Source organism: Myotis nattereri (assembly GCF_964212035.1).
Source record: "Myotis nattereri genome assembly, chromosome: 10".
Taxonomy (NCBI): domain Eukaryota; kingdom Metazoa; phylum Chordata; class Mammalia; order Chiroptera; family Vespertilionidae; genus Myotis; species Myotis nattereri.
In genome coordinates, this window is record NC_138085.1 from 30,960,665 (window position 1) to 30,979,800 (window position 19,136).

Below are 19,136 nucleotides of genomic sequence, written 5' to 3' on the forward strand. Positions count from 1 at the left end.
CACTGAAGCCCTTAATCCCAGAGTTGCAAGGAAATCATTTCTGCCAGCAACCCGAGTGAGCTTGAAAGTGTATTGTTTCTTAGTTGAACCGGTGATAAGAACCCAGGCCTGGACCACAGCTTCACTGGACTCTTGTGAAGTCCAAACTAGGAGACCCAGTTAAGCCACACCCGAACTACTGACCCACAGAAACTAGGCAATAATAAATGCATATTATTTTATGCTACTGAGTGTGTGGTATTTTGTTTCATAGCAATAATGACTAATACAAGGGTGGTGGGGTAATCTTGGAAAGAAAGGCTCCAACAGATTTGAATTTTCCTTACATTCTGAACATAATAAGATGTCATCAATTAAATATTACATCTAAATTATGTCTTATTTAAGTGACTGAACAAATGATTTCTAAGGTTCAGTGACCCTCCAGTTCTCTGAGACCCTGAACTGAACTTATCCTTACTCACCAGTGTTTGATTAAATAAAGCAATTTGTTTCTGCCATTCATCCACTCGAGTTTTCAGTGGCCCAACATAACGTGACGAGGCAATGGTGTTGATATTGATGGTGCTGTCATCAAGAAGGACCTATAAAGAAAGAAGAAGAAAATGATGCAACATCATGAGCTTGTGCTCTCAAAGATAATTACAGGTATTTAGCCCCAAGAGTCTATTTAAAATCTTGCTTCTTGAACGAATAGCTTAGCCGGACATACTGGTACCTCCCTATCCACTTTCCCTCCATATCCTATTTGCTATGGCTTACAACCCAGTATCATGTCCTCTCAAATGCCATAAAGGGTTGTCTGATTGCCAAATCTTTGCTGTTTCTGTAATTATTATTGGCATTTGTTTTGGTTTGGTTCAACTCTCTTCTCTCTCTCTCTCACTCTAAAGTATTTGGCACCTTCTTAACACTATTTAGTCATCCAGGCCTTTATTTCTCAAAGTACTCAAAACTAGCAAAAGACAGAAAAATTATCTGTCTTTTCTAACCAATGAAACACCACTTTCCCTCAATTATCTTTAGGAAGAGGAAATTTAGATTAATTCACATCAAGCTCTGAATGATTACAGACAGTTTTCCCTCTACCTCCAACCCCACTTCTCCCCCTTACACTATAGCAACTCTCACAGAACATATGCATTTTTTTAAAAAGTCTGTTAATCTAAAGGATTTCAGCTGCTTTATTTAAATTATAAACTTCTTGAGAGCAAAAGCCCCATCACCTAGCATCACTTGGCCTTATATTGACCGACTTTCATCTTGAATCTGCTCTCCCATCCACTGTCCAGAGTAACATCTGAACTTGCTCTACCAGCCGATACCTGGCAAAGCCATTTCATCTCCAGTTCTGGCCTGGGTACAACCTAATAGACCAGGGTTTTGCTTTTTAAATTGAGCTGTAAGACCCAGATCTCTTTGCTAAACAAATGTGTCTTTGGATTTTAAGTCACTAAGAATATTCCAAACACACAGAATATAGAGCATGGCTATGTACTCCTTCCTACTCTCAGAAAATTCAAATGAATTTAGCTTCTCGGTGTGCTATAAACCTGAAATACCCTTTCATGTTTCTTTGCTTCATTTAAATGGTCTGAAGTGCCCTTCATTCTCATCTATGTCTATCAAATCCCATACTTTTCCTTCCTAATTAAAATTTCCTTATTTAATAACTCATATTCCATTTCTCTATCATAATCTCCCATAAAAGATTTAGAACTAGTTCTGGCCAGAACATTCACCATAAGTTTTCAACAACTCAGTTACCCACCTGTATGTCGTCTGTGCCACCTAGGATAAATACATCTTTGGTGTCTCGGTGAGGGAGAACGACAAATTCAGTTGTTTTCCATGAATCCTCCACCTTAGAAAGAATTCAAGTCTTAGGATATCTAAGTTCATTTATGTTTAGGTACTTAATAAATGCATGTGAAATGAAATAGGTGAAAGGGACATAATAATCCCATTCTCCTCCTTTACAACTTTTAAAATCCTTAAAAAATCCTTTTCTCAGCTAAATAACCCTGCTTTGCTTAATTTTAATGACCGATGTTAATACATATGAATAACTTGTGATACTTTAATGTGTATTTCCTATCACTTTGTGTTTTAATTAAAAGGAAAAAATCATTTTACACATTTGATTGGTAAGTATGTGTGAATTTTTAGGGAAAAGAGGTTAGGTATACTAGATAGAGAACTTTTTTCAACATCTTTTGAAGTATTTCACACAGTCTTTTCTAGTAGTTTGAAAGATAATGTATTTTGATGTAAAAGATATTCTTTGGTAAGTGGTTTTTTTATGTAAGCATGCAAATTTCAAACTTTGTTTATGTTGGGCTATAAGCTTAGTAGAAGGAAGATGTTTATAATTGTGATAACAATAATAATGATGATAAATATAAGGAAACAATAGAAGGACAATTGATAATGAGAGGGTGAAAGCTGCACTGTTGAAAAATCTATCTAGATAACCCAAAAGTTGGTGATATGAAAACCTTTCCTTACCTGATCTGAAAGATATATGTTTTTCATATTTACCTTTTTAAGAATGATTTCTAAGGAAGATTCTCCAGAAGCCTGTCCTGAAATGTCCTGGATTTCTTGGGCAAAGTCAAAAACATGCAACTCGGAGAGCTTCTCCAAGGTTAATGGAGTTTCAAGGTCCAGTAGGGTGGCATCCACTGTGTGTTCAATAGCTGCCCAATGTCTAGCCTTCAAAGTTGGGTTCCTCAAATCAATGATAACTGGCAGCTGGAAAACAAACACGCTCAAAGGCACCATGCTTTTTATCTTAGAAGCACAGCTTTTAATCCGAGAATGTAGACATCTGGAAAGAACATCACTTACACGCTTACAACAAAGAAAAATCTGAACAAACTTCAAATTAATGACTTGTATCGAACCCATCCGAAACCTAAATTGCAGGTCAAGGAACTAACTCAAACTTGTCATGCCCACAGTTTATTCCACAGCAAGAAACAGAACCTGAGAGCTTGCTTATCTAGGACACTTTCCCTGGGATGCCACTTACGTGAGTAGGAAGACTCAGTTAAGTTTTAAAAATAAATTGTTAAAGACTGAGTGTGGGGTAGCATGAGAGGGTGAAGTACCCGGCGGCTACACATATAGAGTGTTCATAGAAAAGATTGGGGAGACTCTTCAGAAAGCCTACCTTATGGTGCTGGCAGGAGAAGGAAACAGCAGCCACTATTGTAACTAACCATTAAACTCCCCTAGCTTCCTTCTGGTACCAAAGCCTTCATGTCAGAGTAGGGAGGAACAAAAACTCTCACCTAAGATATTGGTGATAACTCACTGTAGGTATTTATAAACATTTGGAGAAACGGAACAGGAAAAGAGAAAGCTCTACCCACAGGGGAGGGACAGAAATACACTTTAGGCTCCTAAATACAGGTAGAGGGGGGGCAGGAATACTTAGGAAAGTAAGAACTCTGAGAACAAGGGACACAATGCCTTGTTAAGATAGAGCTTACTCAGAATATGAGGGACTGCCCCTTTCATTTCTTCTACCAGGCTAACAAGTATTGAGTGGAAAAAACAGTGGAGTACAGAGTGGAAAACTATAAGAGACAGATTCTTTCTGGGCACAATACAAAGGGAGGCCAGAAAGTCAGGGGGAAATGGAAACAATGATCTTTGGCAAACCAGATCAAACCCCACACACAAGGTATCACCAGGACAATTTAAAGGCTATGGTATACTGAAGGCAGCTATAGATACATCAAACCTCAAATGTACCCCAGTTCCTACCTAGATGTAACGTAACGTGCCACACAAAATGCCAAGTGGAAGAAGGAAAGGCATTACTTACTATATTACACAAATCTAAAAATGTTGGCTTGTAACCAAAATTTAAGTAGTATATTAAAAGACAAGACAAACATGCATCCAAGAGACAAAAAAACAATCAGAACCAGACTCAGATATGACACGCTGGCATTAACAGACAGGGATTATAAAAGAAGTGTGATTAATGCCCTGACCAGTGTTTCACAGTGGTTAAAGCGTCAGCTCTCACACTGATGGGTCAAAAGGTTTGATTTCTGGTCAAGGGCACCTACCTAGGTTGCAGGCTCCATCCCAGACCTTGGTCAGAGTGCATGCGGGAGGGAACCAATTCATGTGTCTCTTTCACATCGATGTTTCTCTCTCTCTCTCTCTCTCTCTCTCTCTCTCTCTCTCTCTCTCTCTCTCTCTCTCCCCCCCCCCCCGCCTCCCTCCCTTCCTGTCTACCTAAAAGTCAATGGAAAGTTTCCTGGGGTGAAGATAAATAAATAAATAAAATTTAAAAAGTAAGTGTGATGAATATATTAATGGTTTTAATAGGAAAGGTAGACAACATGCAACATGAGATGGGAAAGATGGGAAATGTTAATACGAAGATGGAAATTATAATTAAACAGATGTTAAATATAAAAAAGATAGTAAGAGAGATAAGGAGAGCCTTTGATGAACTTGACACAGCTAAGGTATCAGTGAACATGAAGATAAATGAGTAGAAATTCCCCAAACTAATACACAGAGAAAAATTAGTGTCTCCTTCCTCCCCCACGAAAACCTGTAACCTAATATGCAGAAGCTGTGGCACAATATTAGATAGTCTAAAACACATGTAATAAAAATTCCAGAAGAATAAGAGATAGAAAGCAGAGAAAAAGAGATATTTGAAGAAATGACAGTTGCATTGCATTTTTTTCAAAATTAAAGACAGATACCGAACCAGAGATCCAAAAAATTTAGAGAAAACCAAGCAGAATAAACACAAACCATAAAAACTGCAACAACAACAAAATGACATCAACACACACCTAGGCATATTGCATTACAAGCTGCCAAAAAACAAGGAAGAGATAAAATCTTGAAGGCGGCCAGACAGAAAAAAACATGTTATCCACAGAAAATCAAGAAAAAGAACTGCAGTTGATTTCTTGTTAGAAACCATACAAGCAAGAAGATAATGAAAGGATACTTTTAAGTTTATGAAAACAAAACAAAACGTGTCAGTTCAGAATTATATACCCAGTGAAAACATCACTCAAAAAAATTAACGACTTTCTTAAAACAGAAATTCAGGGAATTCATTATTAGCATATCTACTCAGTAAGGAATATTAAAGAAAGTTCTTCAGGCAGAATGAATATGCTGAGTCAGAACCTTACATCCATACAAAGAAAAAAAGAACATTGGAAATGGAATAAAGGTAATTTTTTCCCTTCTTTATTATATTAAAAGCTAGCTATCTAAAACAAAAATAATGACAATATATTGTGTTTGCTGTATATGTAAAGACAGAACACATAACATTAGCAAAAACATTAATCAACTGTAGTAATGTACACAATGGAATATTACTCAGCAATAAAAATTAATGAACTATTGCTTCATGTAACAACATAGAGGGATTTTTAAAATTCTAATTAGGCCTGCAGGGATCTGGCCAAAACTGGCTCTCTGACATCCCCCGAGGGGTCCTGGATTTCGAGCGGGCATAGGCCAGGCTGTGGGACCCCATTGGTGCACAAATCTGTGCACTGGGCCTCTAGTTATGAATAATGTTGCTATGAACATTCATACACAAATTTTCGTGTGAACATGTTTTCAGTTCTCTTAGGTATATACCGAGTGGAGTGACTTGGTAAATTAAGTTTATGTTGGTTTGAGAAACTGCCAAACCAATGAGGCTGTACTGCTTTATAATTTCACCAGAAAATACGATGCTTCTAACTCCTCCAGATCCTTGCCTATAATCTGTCTTTCTGATCACAGTCATCCTTGTGGGTACAAAGTAGTATCTTATTGTGGCTTTAATTTGTCTTTTCCTGATAACTAATGATGTTCAGCATATTTTTATGTATCTTCTTTGGGGAAATGTCTATTAAATCCTTTGCCCATTTTAAAGGATTTTTTCTTTTACCTTTTTTATTTTTGAGTTATAAGAGTATGTTATGCATTCTGGATATGAGCGCATAGCTTATATACATTTTTCTAAGTGAATGAGGTCAGACTCAAAAGCCTCCATATTGTATCATTCAATTTATATCCTATTCTGCAAAAGAAAAGACTATAGGGTCAGAAAACAGATCAGTGGTTGCCTGTGGTTGGGACTGAAGATGGAGCAACTGCAAAGGGAAAACATAAGGGAATTTGGCGGCGGCGGGGGGTGGGGGGGGTGGGGGGTGGGAGTATTCTGTACAATACTGTTGTGCTGGCTACATGACTTTTCCCATAAAATGCCATAAAAAATGAGTTTTACTGTATGCAAGTTTACTGTATGCAAGTTCCAGGATTTCCAAGGAACAAAAGATGGAATGCAGACGGTGACAAGTGAATTTTTTTAAAAATTATATGTTAAAAGCACACTAAAGGCAATAAAGAAACGGACATAAGTAACCTTTAAGAACTGTTTTGACTAGATAGTGCAAGGTTAAAGGAGAAAAAACTACAAAAACACTCTTTTCAAAGAGGGAACATTGGCTTCGCATTGTGCCCGAAGCTTTGCTTACTCTTTCTACTCATGTCTTCTTTCAGTCCTTTATCTCTTTTTTTGCTTAAAAGAATAAAAAATAATTTCCCTTTTCCTTCTCATTACAAGCACTGGTTTAGCAGTGACAGGTTTCAAAGAGCCAGCCCTGCCCACCTACTGCCGAGCTTCCCAACCTCCCTCACATCATGGCACGTCTGGAAAAAGGGCATATCTGCTTGGGGCAGAGCTGTCAATGGACAAGGCTGCCCTGGCCTTGTCCTGCCGTCTATAGGTTGAGTGGGTGGGGAAACACTCTCACTCTGAATGCCACTTCAAGCCATGGTATTCAGCTGCGTGATTCGGCCAGTCGAAGACAGGGCGGCCGACTGCTCCTCCTCAATAATAGAGTTTGTCTGTTCTTTCCTCTATGTGTGCAGAGCAGTTCCTGATGTCAGTATCACTGGCATGGAGCAATATTACTGATTGGAGTTTTGGAAATAAGTTCTACCGAACTTACCTTTTCTTTCATTTTTTCCACCTTAGATTTTAGCTGGGGCACTACACTGTTGGGTGGCAAGCCTTTTTCCAGTTGAGTCACAAATTTGGCATATTTAGAGACTTGACTGTTTAGGGATTCCGGATCCAGGCTGTCAAATTTGGACTATGAAAATTAAAGGAAAAAAAGAAGTTAAGATATAAAATAATGGGCTAGATTGAAACAGCGGAATTTCTTACTTTATTCAGATTTTCCAGTAGCAACATTGTTAATCCAACTCAACTCTATACTTTTTTGGAAATGGCTTTACTTATTGAGATTTCCAATAGTCTATTGGGCATATTTATTATTCTTTTCATGTCCTTGTCTCCTATATCAACACATTATTACAAGTCCTGTAATTTATTCCTGAGGACCAAACCTTGTAAGAAGATATACAGCAATTTTTACTCTTGCTAACTATAAATTTCTCACCTAGTATTCTCCTACTGTTTGATTATGTGCCCCTTTAATATAAAGGATTTAAAGATGCCCCAACATATTCATGCATCTTTAAAAATATTTCAGTTATATAAACATGTAAGTGTACACATATATTGAAATGTCAGATGGTCATAGGGACCGAGGCATCAGAAAATTTGTAAAACTTTCATTTTTTCCCCCCAGATTCAACATTTTCTTTCTAACCCCTAATGGGTCTTTTTGTGCATTTTTTATGAATTCTTGCCACTTTGGGAGCCACTGTCCTCATCTTTGGGGGTGATCAGAAAACTCTCTAAGCTTCTTTATTCCTCAGGAGCTTCTACTTCTGAGGTAAGTGACAAGTGAGTTATAGGAGAGCACTTAAAAGTCTCTGCTATTTTAGCAGATGTTTGCTTGTTTTCTGTTTTCCTCACCAAAGGTAAGTCCTATGATGGTTTGGACTTTGTCCTCTTTATTTCCCACTGGTATCCCCAGCAGCTAGAACCTTATCTGGAGAACATATCCTATGTCACTGTTATTTAACCCAGACCTATGACTTCCAGTTATAGGTATCAGCACTGGCAGGATGAATGAGCAAGTGTAAAAGAGTATTTGTGAAGTTGGTGGCATTTCTAACACGTCCATTTCACAATTGAAAGTATAGATGGTCATGTTAAATTTAAATATAAAGATAGAACCTAGAAACCAAATTCTATTTTACTTGGCCCCCTAATTAAGTTAATTTACTTTTGAGCTCTCCAAGGAAGAGCCCAAATTTCATCGCTCTGATTCCACTCTATTACAGTGAACAAATAGCTTTCTTTTCTTTTCTTTTCTTTTCTTTTCTTTTCTTTTCTTTTCTTTTCTTTTCTTTTCTTTTTTCTTTTTTTTGAAGGACAATAAAAACAGAACCTAAGCTAGCAGGAACCTGAAGTGTACAGATCCCCAGTAAAAACCTACAATCCTCAAGAACACTTGGGTGCACTGGATCACAACAGCACTGGCTCAAAACCCACAAAGCAGTCAGGGTCCTCTGGTGCTCTCTTCGGTGAGCCTTCTTCCACGGGGGACCTGGGGAGCTGCCTTCCCATCATGCATTATGCTATGAAGTACAGTGACAGAAAGACCTTCGTGCTTTTCACTGGAAAAATTACAATAATTCCCATAACGTGATAACACTGCATATGTCACCAAAATTGTTTAACAATTTTAATTCATGTAAAGATTTTAAGTTTCATTAAAACAAACATGATTTCAGAATTGAGAACATTTTTTCTTTTTCTTTTTTTACCTGTAACCAGTCTTGGTGGAGTTGATCCCATTCGGACATAGAATCCCAGAGCAACTGTTTGAGCTTCACTTCAGCACTCACTACTTCCAAATCTTCAAACTTAGAAACTTCCACCTTTAAATATGTAATAAACAAAATGCACTCTTTAATTTTCAGATATAAATACCTGTTATCCTCCTATTAGTAATTCTTGATACAGTGACTAAGCAGAATATGTAGGGGAGCCTAACTGGGGAAAGGAGAGAGAGAGAAACAAACGAAGAAAAACACACACATGTAAATTCCAATTTCCATTTGAGTGACAAAATATAACTCTTTGTATTTCCTTAGAATGAAAATATCCATGGATCACAAGGGTCCCGTGGGCATTGTTCCTCAAGTTGGATCATACATGCCTATACATGCTTGGCCTTTTTTGGAAAACAGATGAATCTTCAGACACTGAGACTGACTCCCTTTAGGGCTGAGCTGATAGAAGAGGAAGAAGATGTTTGCACAGTAGCTGGTGGAGGGAATGGGGTGATTTAAGATGAAGAGGACCAACTGGTCTCTTGCCTCTTTTTAACCCCACTGGCTGTCTACGAATCCTAGAGAGAGAAACGCTGCTGAGGGGACGTCTGAAGCTGTTTTCCTGAAGTGTTTTAAAGGCTCAGAGGTGGGGAACCTCCAGGGAAGTCACTTGCACTGAAATTGTGAGCCCCCACCCCCACTAAGGTAGGGCTTTGAATTCTTCAGCCAACAGCAGCAGCATACATGGATCTATGTCAGAGGTGGGCAACCCCTGGCACACGTGCCAAACATGGCATGCCAGTTAACTTTTGCTGGCACGAGAAACCCTCTCTTATAATCTTCCATTTACAATTTTTTTCTTAATATCGACTTTTTTATTTTTCAGATAAATTCAGTGTAGGTGCATCTTAGATAAATAAATAATTTTACATAACAAGTTTATCTTAAAGACCATAGACATGGATTGACGAGAGAGGGGAAGAGCAATTTCAATAGTGTCGAAAACGAACTATTGAGGACTTGGAATGCCGTTCCAGAAAATTTTTCCTGTTTAAAAAACTTTGCAGCACCATCACTCTCCATGTTTTCATCCACATACGCTTGTGAATCTTTGTTCTCAGGATGAATTTTGTTAAGTCTAGTAATAGGAGTAGCCTGATGGATGAAAGTAGTAGCTGGTGCATATCTCTGAAGGTCACGAAATATAAACCTGATGTAAAATCTCTGTCATCAGTGATGCAGCAGCAAAAGTCCCACTGATAATATCAAACGGAGTCATAAAGTTTTCTATCAGACTATCAGTGTACATGTATACATTAAAAAATAAATGTATGCCGAAACCGGTTTGGCTCAGTGGATAGAGCGTTGGCCTGCGGACTGAAAGTTCCCAGGTTCGATTCCGGTCAAGGGCATGTACCTGGGTTGTGGGCACATCCCCAGTAGGTGATGTGCAGGAGGCAGCTGATCGATGTTTCTCTCTCATCAATGTTTCTAACTATCTCTCTCCCTTCCTCTCTGTAAAAAAATCAATAAAATATAAAAAAAATGTATTTTTCATCATCATATACTGTGTTTTTGTCGCTTGAATGAATTTTATTATTTCTTCAAGGTCCTCCACATACGTACACCTTAAGAGATACCAAGTAGGCATAACATGTTCTCAAAAAATTAGGGTTGGCACGCAGAAGAATTTTGAGTCAGAGATTTTGCTGGTTTTGGCACGCACTCACAAAAAGGTTGCCCACCCCTGATCTATGTTCACAGTAACCCTGTTGAAAGTGCTTGTGCATCAGTGTCATTTCTGTGGACATGTTTTAAAAACACATGCAGACTGACAGCTCTCAAAGGGAAGGGGGGAGGAGGGCAGGAAGAGACTAGCCAAAGAACTTATATGCATATATGCATAGTCAATGTGTTACAGGATTCCAGGGCAGGAGGAATAGAGAAACTGAGGCAGGAAAGTTAAAACAAGGCCAAACGGTATGGGGCAATTTGCCGCCAGCTATTAACTAACCAGCCATTATCTTCCCCAGAGCACCAGAGCAAATGGTTTAAAAACCTCCCTAATGAGAGAATACAGAAAGGGATGGAGGAAGGGGAAGGGGGGGAAAAAAGGTCAGTTTTACCCCCTAAGCAGAGAAGCCAGCAATCTGAAGGCTTGGCAAGATAAAATTACCAGGTGCTTCTCATGAATTCTGGGAAGGCCACAACAATGTAAAAAAAGGGACCTTGAGAATTAATCTGCACCACAATAGTCAGCAGAGGAATTCCGAAGCCTATAGACAGGAGGGCATATAATCCCTCAGACCCCCACCCAACCTGCTCTTCAGACGAGCTGAGAGCCCATCTGCTTCATAAGCCAGGGTATAGGTTTGCTTGCTGTGCTTTTGCTTTTTTCAGTAAAGATGCATGCTTTACTTGCTTTAATTAGTTGGCTTTTCACAACGCAGTGAAGGTCCCTCGTATAAATTCATTTATGTGAGAATACGTGGATCGAGGTGGGGGACAGCCCTCTCCCACGGGCTCAGGGGGCTGTCCTGTAATAGCTCTCTGGTGGCCGTGAGAGGTGTCTCTAACACAGTGGTTCTCAACCTTCTGGACCTTTAAATACAGTTCCTCATGTTGTGACCCAACCATAAAATTATTTTCGTTGCTATTTCATAACTGTAATGTTGCTACTGTTATGAATCGTAATGTAAATATCTGATATGCAGGACGGTCTGTGAAAGGGTCGTTCGACTGCCAAAGGGGTCGACCCACAGGTTGAGAACCCGTGCTCTAACACCTGGACACAGACAATATTTAGGTAAAGGCCTGGGCGGAGGGAGAGCCAGGTGGAGGGGGACAAAGGGAGGAAATGGGGACATCTATAATACTCTCAGTAATAAAAATAAATTCAAAAAAATAAGAACACACGTAGAGCTGTCATTACCTTGAAATTTTTCTGGTAAGATTTATATTGAAATGCGCGTTTCTGAAGATCATCCAGAAGTAACTGCAGCTCATTCAGTTGGGACTTTATTTTGTCTTGGTCGGCATTAATATCCAAAATCTGGGGATCCTGTAAAATTAAGGCAGCTTTTGAGTAGCGGTTCCTGCTTTTTGATGTAGACCATTGCAATAAATTAACAAACATTTTCAAAACATATTTTTCAAATTCTCTTCTCACTCTGCTTTTTATAAAATATGTTAAAATGATGGCTTTACCCGAATTGTAACGCAACACATATGTATTATAAAAACTATAGAAATGCATTAAAAATCTTATCCATGGGAATAACAATGATCTATACTAATAAAAGGGTAATATGCTAATTAGACCAGAAGACCTTCCAGAAGTCCTTCTGGACAAAGCCATGGTGGCAGGGCCGAGGAAGAGGCGGTTAGGGGCGATCAGGCCAGGGAGAGAGGGCAGTTGGGGGCAAGCAGGCTGGCAGGGGGGTACAGTTGGGGGCGATCAGGCTGACAGGGGGGACAGTTGGGGTCAAGCAGACTGGCAAGGGGGGGCAGTTGGGGGCAAGCAGGCCGGTGGTGGGGGCAGTTGGGGTCAAGCAGGCTGGCAGGCAGAGTGGTTAGGGGCAATTAGGCAGGCAGGCACGTGAGTGATTAGGAGCCAGTGGTCCTGGATTGTGAGAGGGATGTCCCACTGCCTGTGGGATCAGGCCTAAACCAGCAGTGGGACATCCCCTGAGGGGTCCCAGATTGGAGAGGGTGTAGGCTGGGCTGAAAGACACCCCCCCCCCCCGCCCCGCACAAATTTCATGCACTGGGCCACTAGTTTTAAATAATACCTAATATATTTTCCTTCATTTGCTTTCATGTCCTACACTTCTTCCACAAATGTGACTTCAGCTAAGGAGAGGTGAGTGCAATAGAGAAAAGCAGGAAGAGACTATAATACAAGGAAAATTCTCATTTTATATAAAAAAAACATAGAAAGCCTTTGAATTCTGAGAGGGAGGAAGAGAGAACATAAAGAATAAATGGTCAGACATGTTTTCTGGCTGACCTGGTGGGTGGAAGCCCCATCCCGTGAACAGGAATGGAAAAATTTAGGAACAAAGTAGAAACACCTAACCAGGTTTGGGAGACTCTGAGGCAACTGAGGAATCACAGCTGTCATAGCCGTGCTGTGGGGAGGCCAATGATTCCCATCCCCGATACAGCATGTCCCTGCACTCAAAATGGCGACATGTTCTTGCTTAGAAAAAGTGAAGGGAGGTGTCCAAGGAGAAAGGGGCTTGGGTTGGCGCTCTGGCGCCTCCTGGCTGGGAGTGGCATGCAGGGGATCGTGGACTCCTCATGGCCTTGATGCTGGCAGGGGCATTGCTGAAAGCACTGCTGGAAAGAGGAAGTCTGAGGTCAGGATTAGGAAGTCACAGATTGAGACTGCAGGCTCTGGCAGAAATGGCGGAATGCAGCAGAAGGGGGCAAGCATGGCACCGAAAGAACCAGGAAGGACCCTGAGCTGGCAGCTGCCCGGGACCCCAACGCCAGCCAACCTGCACTGGAAGCCCTGTGTTCCAGAGGGCAGCACGTGGGCCAGACACCCCTCCCCTCCATCCACCGGGAGGAAATGCAGATTTCCCCTGATGGAGCAGCAGCGGGGAGGGGAGGGGAGCAAGGGTGAAGACCTGCTTGACAGGGAGTTCCAATTTTGAGTTAAAATCTATGCCAAAGAGACCAAATAAAAACAAAAGAGACATTTCAAACGGAAATAAATTGTGTGATCATCAATGGCCACATTTAGGTGTTTTCCTCCAATTCCCTTTATCAACAGGAGTGGCAGTCGCTGACAGTAAGGTGGTACCATCTATGGAAATGGTGAAGGTGCAGTTCTTGGCTGGAGTGAGAATGAGTTAATTCCAAACCCTCTGTCGGAGCAGCACTTGCTGGAGAGAACCTCCGCTATCACTTTTGTGTGTGTGCATCATGCTTTTAAAAATGGGCGACTACACAGGAAGCACTTGCTGGCACTTCTGCTCTCTCTAGTAACCCATCTATACACATAGGTACTGTTTGTAAAAAAGGATAATCACTCGTACTTTGTATTGCCTGCTCTGTATGGAAAGCAGTATATAGTGCAGCACCTAACCAGGCATTAATCATCGGAAGCAGATTGACTAAGCTTGAAGTCTGGTTCCTCCATTTATTATTACTTAACCTCTTTGTGTTTTGGTCTCCTTCTCTATAAAACTGTGACTAATAAAACTTTATCAGTGTTCTGAGGATTAAATGAGTGAAAACATGCAAATGATCCTGGAAACATTATTCATCATTGCCCAAAACGAACAATCCCAATGTCCATCAACTGTGGATAATTAAATTGTGATATACAATGAAACACTATATAATAATGAACATGGATAATAACCTACATTCACACACAGCAACATGGATGGATCTCAGGAATGAAAATCAAAGGGCATACTACTGTATGATCCTATGTAATTGAAGTTCATAAACAGGCAAGACTAATTTATAGTTTAGAATTCAGGGTAGTGGGTGCATGTGGAGAGGAGGAAAGGGTTAGGGATAAAAGGGGACACTAAAGGAACCAGTAATGTTATAGTTCTTGACATGAGTAGTGGCTACATGATGTGTTCTCTTTCTGCTAATTCACTAAGCTGTACAGATATTACAGTTATGTACAGTTTTCTCTGTGTGAAAATACAAAAAGTACTTAAGTACCTGACACATAACAAGTACACAGTACATGTTAGATACTTTTACATTCCCATGTTAATGCGTTTAAATGTATATTGTAATCTTTAATGTCTGTTTTGTATTCCTTTGGGTACATGTACCCTAACACATTTTACTAATCCTTTGCTGATGACATTGACTTTTTCCCAATTATCCTGATTTGATTATAACTTTATATGGTTCTATACTTTTTTTAAATATATTTTATTGATTTTTTACAGAGAGGAAGGGAGAGAGATAGAGAGTTAGAAACATCGATGAGAGAGAAACATCGATCAGCTGCCTCCTGCACATCTCCTACTGGGGATATGCCCACAACCCAGGTACATGCCCTTGACCGGAATCGAACCCAGGACCTTTCAGTCCGCAGGCCAACGACGCTCTATCCACTGAGCCAAACCGGTTTCGGCATGGTTCTATACTTCTGTGGTAAGTTTTAGTCAATGTTAAAATGGATCATTACAAAATTAGATGTTCATATATGCGTCAGTTAAGAATCACCCAGATGTCTATTTTAAATTATTAAAAAATTCCCCTTGTATCTTTTGTATAGTAAAATTAGTGCAGGTTAACCAAATAGTCTTCATTATCATTATTGCTTTATATTCTGCCTCGTCCTAAATAGAAATTTTCGAATATGTGGCTAAGAAAACTCATTGTGAAGTAGCTATAAATATGCTAACAAATTGTAAAAACACGCATTTTAGAATAATAAGTACAAGCCAGTATAAATAAAATTCAAGTATTATGTGTATACTCTGCTTGCAATGGTCTGAAGTATTCAGTACTTGAAGAGAGTTCAGAAATAGAAGTTCAAAGACCATGTTAATTGGTCAGAATAAAGTCATATAAAACAGAAGTACAATCAGATTAAAATAAAATAGGCTCCCGAAATGGTTCAATTAAAATACAGTAGTCAAACTTTACACATTTTTTTTTGAATCTTCCTTAACTTACCTGTGCTTGCAGCTTGACTTCGTTCACTTCATTGGTTAGATCTTCAAGATCTTTACCCAAATGCAGACAAAATTGCTTAATGCTTGCATCTCTATCACCTACGGCTTTATCGATGGCATTCCGAACAGCAACAATGGATGGCTTCATGGTTGCAAAGACAGCAAAGTCTTCAGGCGGTGTGGGAACCTGATACTGTTCAATGAGCTTGTACATTTGAATCACCACATTGCCTTCATCTTCAAGGGTTTCGATCTGAAAGGAAACATGGGTTGCTTGTTAAATAATCCGAGTCCTGTTACACCCTATAGGCCTTGTCTAACACCAGACAGCCTCTGAGCACTGGCTGAGGAGAGCCAGCACATGAAGAGCGTGGGAAACTGGCTGAAGCCTGTCGGGTGACCACTGCTGTCATTGTTACAATACAGGTAATGAGGCCCAGGGGGTAAGCTGTTCAGAGCTGAGCACAGTTAGCCTTGTTCTTATGTTTACTTTTCTCCTTTCTCTTTTGTGCCAATATTTAAGGTTTTCAGGGACAACGCCTGCTGTGAGGATGCTCAGCTGTAATATCGGAGCCCCTGGCATATGTGCTGAGCTGTGACTGTCCCAGCCCAGCCATGAGCTGTGGACAGGCCATGTTCCTGCCTGCAGAGATTCAGACCTCTAATCTATGATGAGCATCCCACTATCCTTTAATAAAGACTGTTTCTACCTCTAACTGACGACTAAACATCTTCACCTTGATGTCCTACCTTCAGTGGACAGCGTCTTTCCTAATTTTCTAGCAAGGGACTCTCCAATTTTGAGAGAACCCTCCTCCCCCAACTCCGTGATAGGGTTATAGACGAAGCAGCCATGTTCACCTAACTCAGTGGTTCTCAACCTTCCTAATGCCGCGACCCTTTGATACAGTTCTTCATGTTGTGGTGGCCCCCAACCATAAAATTATTTTCGTTGCTACTTCATAACTGTAATTTTGCTACTGTTATGAATCGTCATGTAAATATCTGATATGCAGGATGTATTTTCATTGTTACAAACTGAACGTAATTAAAGCATAGTGATTAATCACAAAAACAATATGTAATTACATATGTGTTTTCTGATGGTCTTAGGCGACCCCTGTGAAAGGGGTGTTCGACCCCCAAAGGGGTTGCGACCCGCAGTTGGCGACCCACAGGTTGAGAACCGCTGAAACCTGACTCAACCTCCTTGGTCACAAGCAGCATCAAATTGGGAGCTAGCAATCTGACATAAGTCTGACCTCTCTTGAATGTGGAAAGAGTTAGACTGTAGCTGTGGGCAGAGGCCATTTGTTTCCACGTGGAGAAGATTGCAGAGAGGCTTTCGGAGAAATGGTTCTCAACCTTGGAAAGCTTGTTAAAACACAGATTGTTGAGCGCCCCCCCTTCAAGTTTCTGATTCAGAGGCCTAAGGTGGGGCTGAGGAATATGCACTTCTAACAGTTCCCATTGCTACTGCTGCTACTGGTTTGGGGACCACCCTTTGAGAAATACCGCTCTAGAGTTCTAGGGAGGAGCAGCGATGAAAGATGAAAAGAGAGAGGCCTTCTGATTTCCCTAGGCCAGTGGTCGTCCAACTGCGGCTCGCGAGCCACATGCGGCTCTTTGGCCCCTTGAGTGTGGCTCTTCCATAAAATACCAACTTCTGCGCATGGGCCACGAAGTTTCAATCGCACTGTACGTGTGCACCTGCACATGGTATGTGGCTCGCGAGCCGCAGTTTGCCGACCACTGCCCTAGGCTGTACCAGTTCCTAGTTCCTGTCCTTTTTTGTTGTTGTTAATCCTCACCCAAGGATACTTTTTCCATTGATTTTTAGAGAGAGTGAAAGGGATGGAGGGAGAGAGAGAGAGAGGAAGAGAGGAAGAGAGAAAAAGAGAAAGAGAGAAAGAGAGTGAGAGAAACATTGATGTCAGAGAGACATAAGGATTGGTTGCCTCCGCATACTCTCTGACTAGGGGTAGAGATCAAACCTTCAACATAACCTATTTTAGTCCTTATTTCCAGATCTGCAGAATAAAACTGATCTGTACTTCTTATGTTTTTGTGAGAATTTAAAATGTAATGTCTGTAAAAAATGCAGTGCAATGGCTGACCAGTAGTAGGAGTCTGAGCAGTGTTAGCTGTCATTGTTGTGTGTAGGGCATCTGCTTACTTTGTCTGAAAGTGTTTCTGATATTTCCACAGCTGTTCCTTGAGCTTCAATCCCTCCGTTTCTTTTTGTTTTTAATGATTTCAGAGAGGAAGGGAGAGGGAGAGAGAGAGAGAGATAGAAACAATGATGAGAGAGAACCACTGATTGGCTGCCTCCTGCATGCCCCCCACTGGGGGTCAAGCCTGCAACCTGGACATGTACCCTTGGCAGGAATCAAACCCGGGACCCCTTAGTCCACGGGCCGATGCTCTATCCACTGAGCCAAACCAGTTGGGGCCCCTCAGTTTCTTTTATCTGTCATTACCTATCACAAGATCTGCAATAATGAGTTGTATGAATCAACTCACCCTTTCTTGAATTTCATCAAGAAATACTAAGCTGTTAACATATTCTATGGTGGTCGATGGAACAAATTCAAGTTTGTACTCTGCATCTTGTGCCTCAGAGATAATGGCATCCACTTTTTGCTTGCTTTGACAAGGCAGCATAAAATTTAGCACCTAGGAAAAAGAAAATGTCAATCATAACTGTTTGATTATATTTTCATTTTACTGTACATTGTAGGTCAACCCTAACTGACCATCTGTTGAAAGAGCAAGTATTGGAAGCAGCAGTGTATATAAAGGGACTTTTTTTTTTTTCACATTAAACCCCTGCCAGGTAAATGAACCAACAGAAATGTGAAGATCATTTCCAGAACAAACTACATTACACAACGTATTTAAAAGTTTGTCTAAACTCTCAGAGCTCTTGTAAACACCCTTTCTGTTACTTTGCCCTGTGTAGTGACATTGTCGTGTCCTCCCCAACATCACTTCTGCTCCTTTCATGCCAGGTGGTAGCCATGTGGTTTGGGGGGAAATCGATCAATTTCTCCTTCAGAAACAAAGGTGGAGGCCGGCTGATCACTGGGCACACAGGAGGCTGGCTTCCGTTGGCCAGTGTGATTGGGGGAGGGACCTCTGGTCTTAGTTAATTCAATGAGTTAATTCAGAGGTCCAGTACTACTGTTTAAGGCTGAGAGAAACGCATGCTCAGCATCCCAATCTTCCTTTCTGTCTCGGTGCAGAAACAAGGCAATAATGAGCTTGTGGAGCATTTCACCGCCAAGTCACAAATGTGCGGGAATGTGAGCCTTATGATGAAGCTGGCACATCAGGAGGCTCAGTAAAGACAATGAAAAGAAACAGTGTCTTGGTAACACCACGGAGTCACTACATCAAACCTCCCTGATGCCCATTCGCCCCCCACTCCCCCTTTTTTTCTTTTTTAAAAGCTGCACAGCCTATACGTTTTCTGATTGCTTAAGCCAGTTTGAGAGCAGTTTTCTTTGGCTTGGTATATAGTAGTGTTCAAACTGCTGAAATTGAATTGAATTTGCTCCAATTGTACATTTTGTCTTTTTCAACAGATGAAGAAGCAAAGCTCTAGGAGAAAGCCCAAGGTCGCACAGCTAATTACAACAGAACAGGTACCAGCACTTCTGAGCTGTCTTTTATAAAGGGCTCAGAAGTCTTCTGTAAGGGCCAGAGAGTAAATGTTTCAGATTTGCA

At 40.7% G+C, this 19,136-nt stretch overlaps 1 protein-coding gene across 1 annotated transcript in view; it reads right to left on the bottom strand.

Annotated features, from left to right (window-relative positions):
- DNAH6 (dynein axonemal heavy chain 6) overlaps positions 1 to 19,136 on the bottom strand; it is a 226,064-nt gene that overhangs the window by 142,743 nt on the left and 64,185 nt on the right. Inside the window, exons 14-21 of the mRNA XM_081101535.1 lie at positions 17,931 to 18,083; positions 15,409 to 15,660; positions 11,678 to 11,806; positions 8,737 to 8,850; positions 7,005 to 7,148; positions 2,542 to 2,754; positions 1,772 to 1,864; positions 465 to 584 (exon numbers count right to left, since the gene is read on the bottom strand). Of these exons, the coding sequence (XP_080957661.1) occupies positions 465 to 584; positions 1,772 to 1,864; positions 2,542 to 2,754; positions 7,005 to 7,148; positions 8,737 to 8,850; positions 11,678 to 11,806; positions 15,409 to 15,660; positions 17,931 to 18,083 (1,218 nt within the window). The remainder of the gene's footprint in view (positions 1 to 464; positions 585 to 1,771; positions 1,865 to 2,541; positions 2,755 to 7,004; positions 7,149 to 8,736; positions 8,851 to 11,677; positions 11,807 to 15,408; positions 15,661 to 17,930; positions 18,084 to 19,136) is intronic.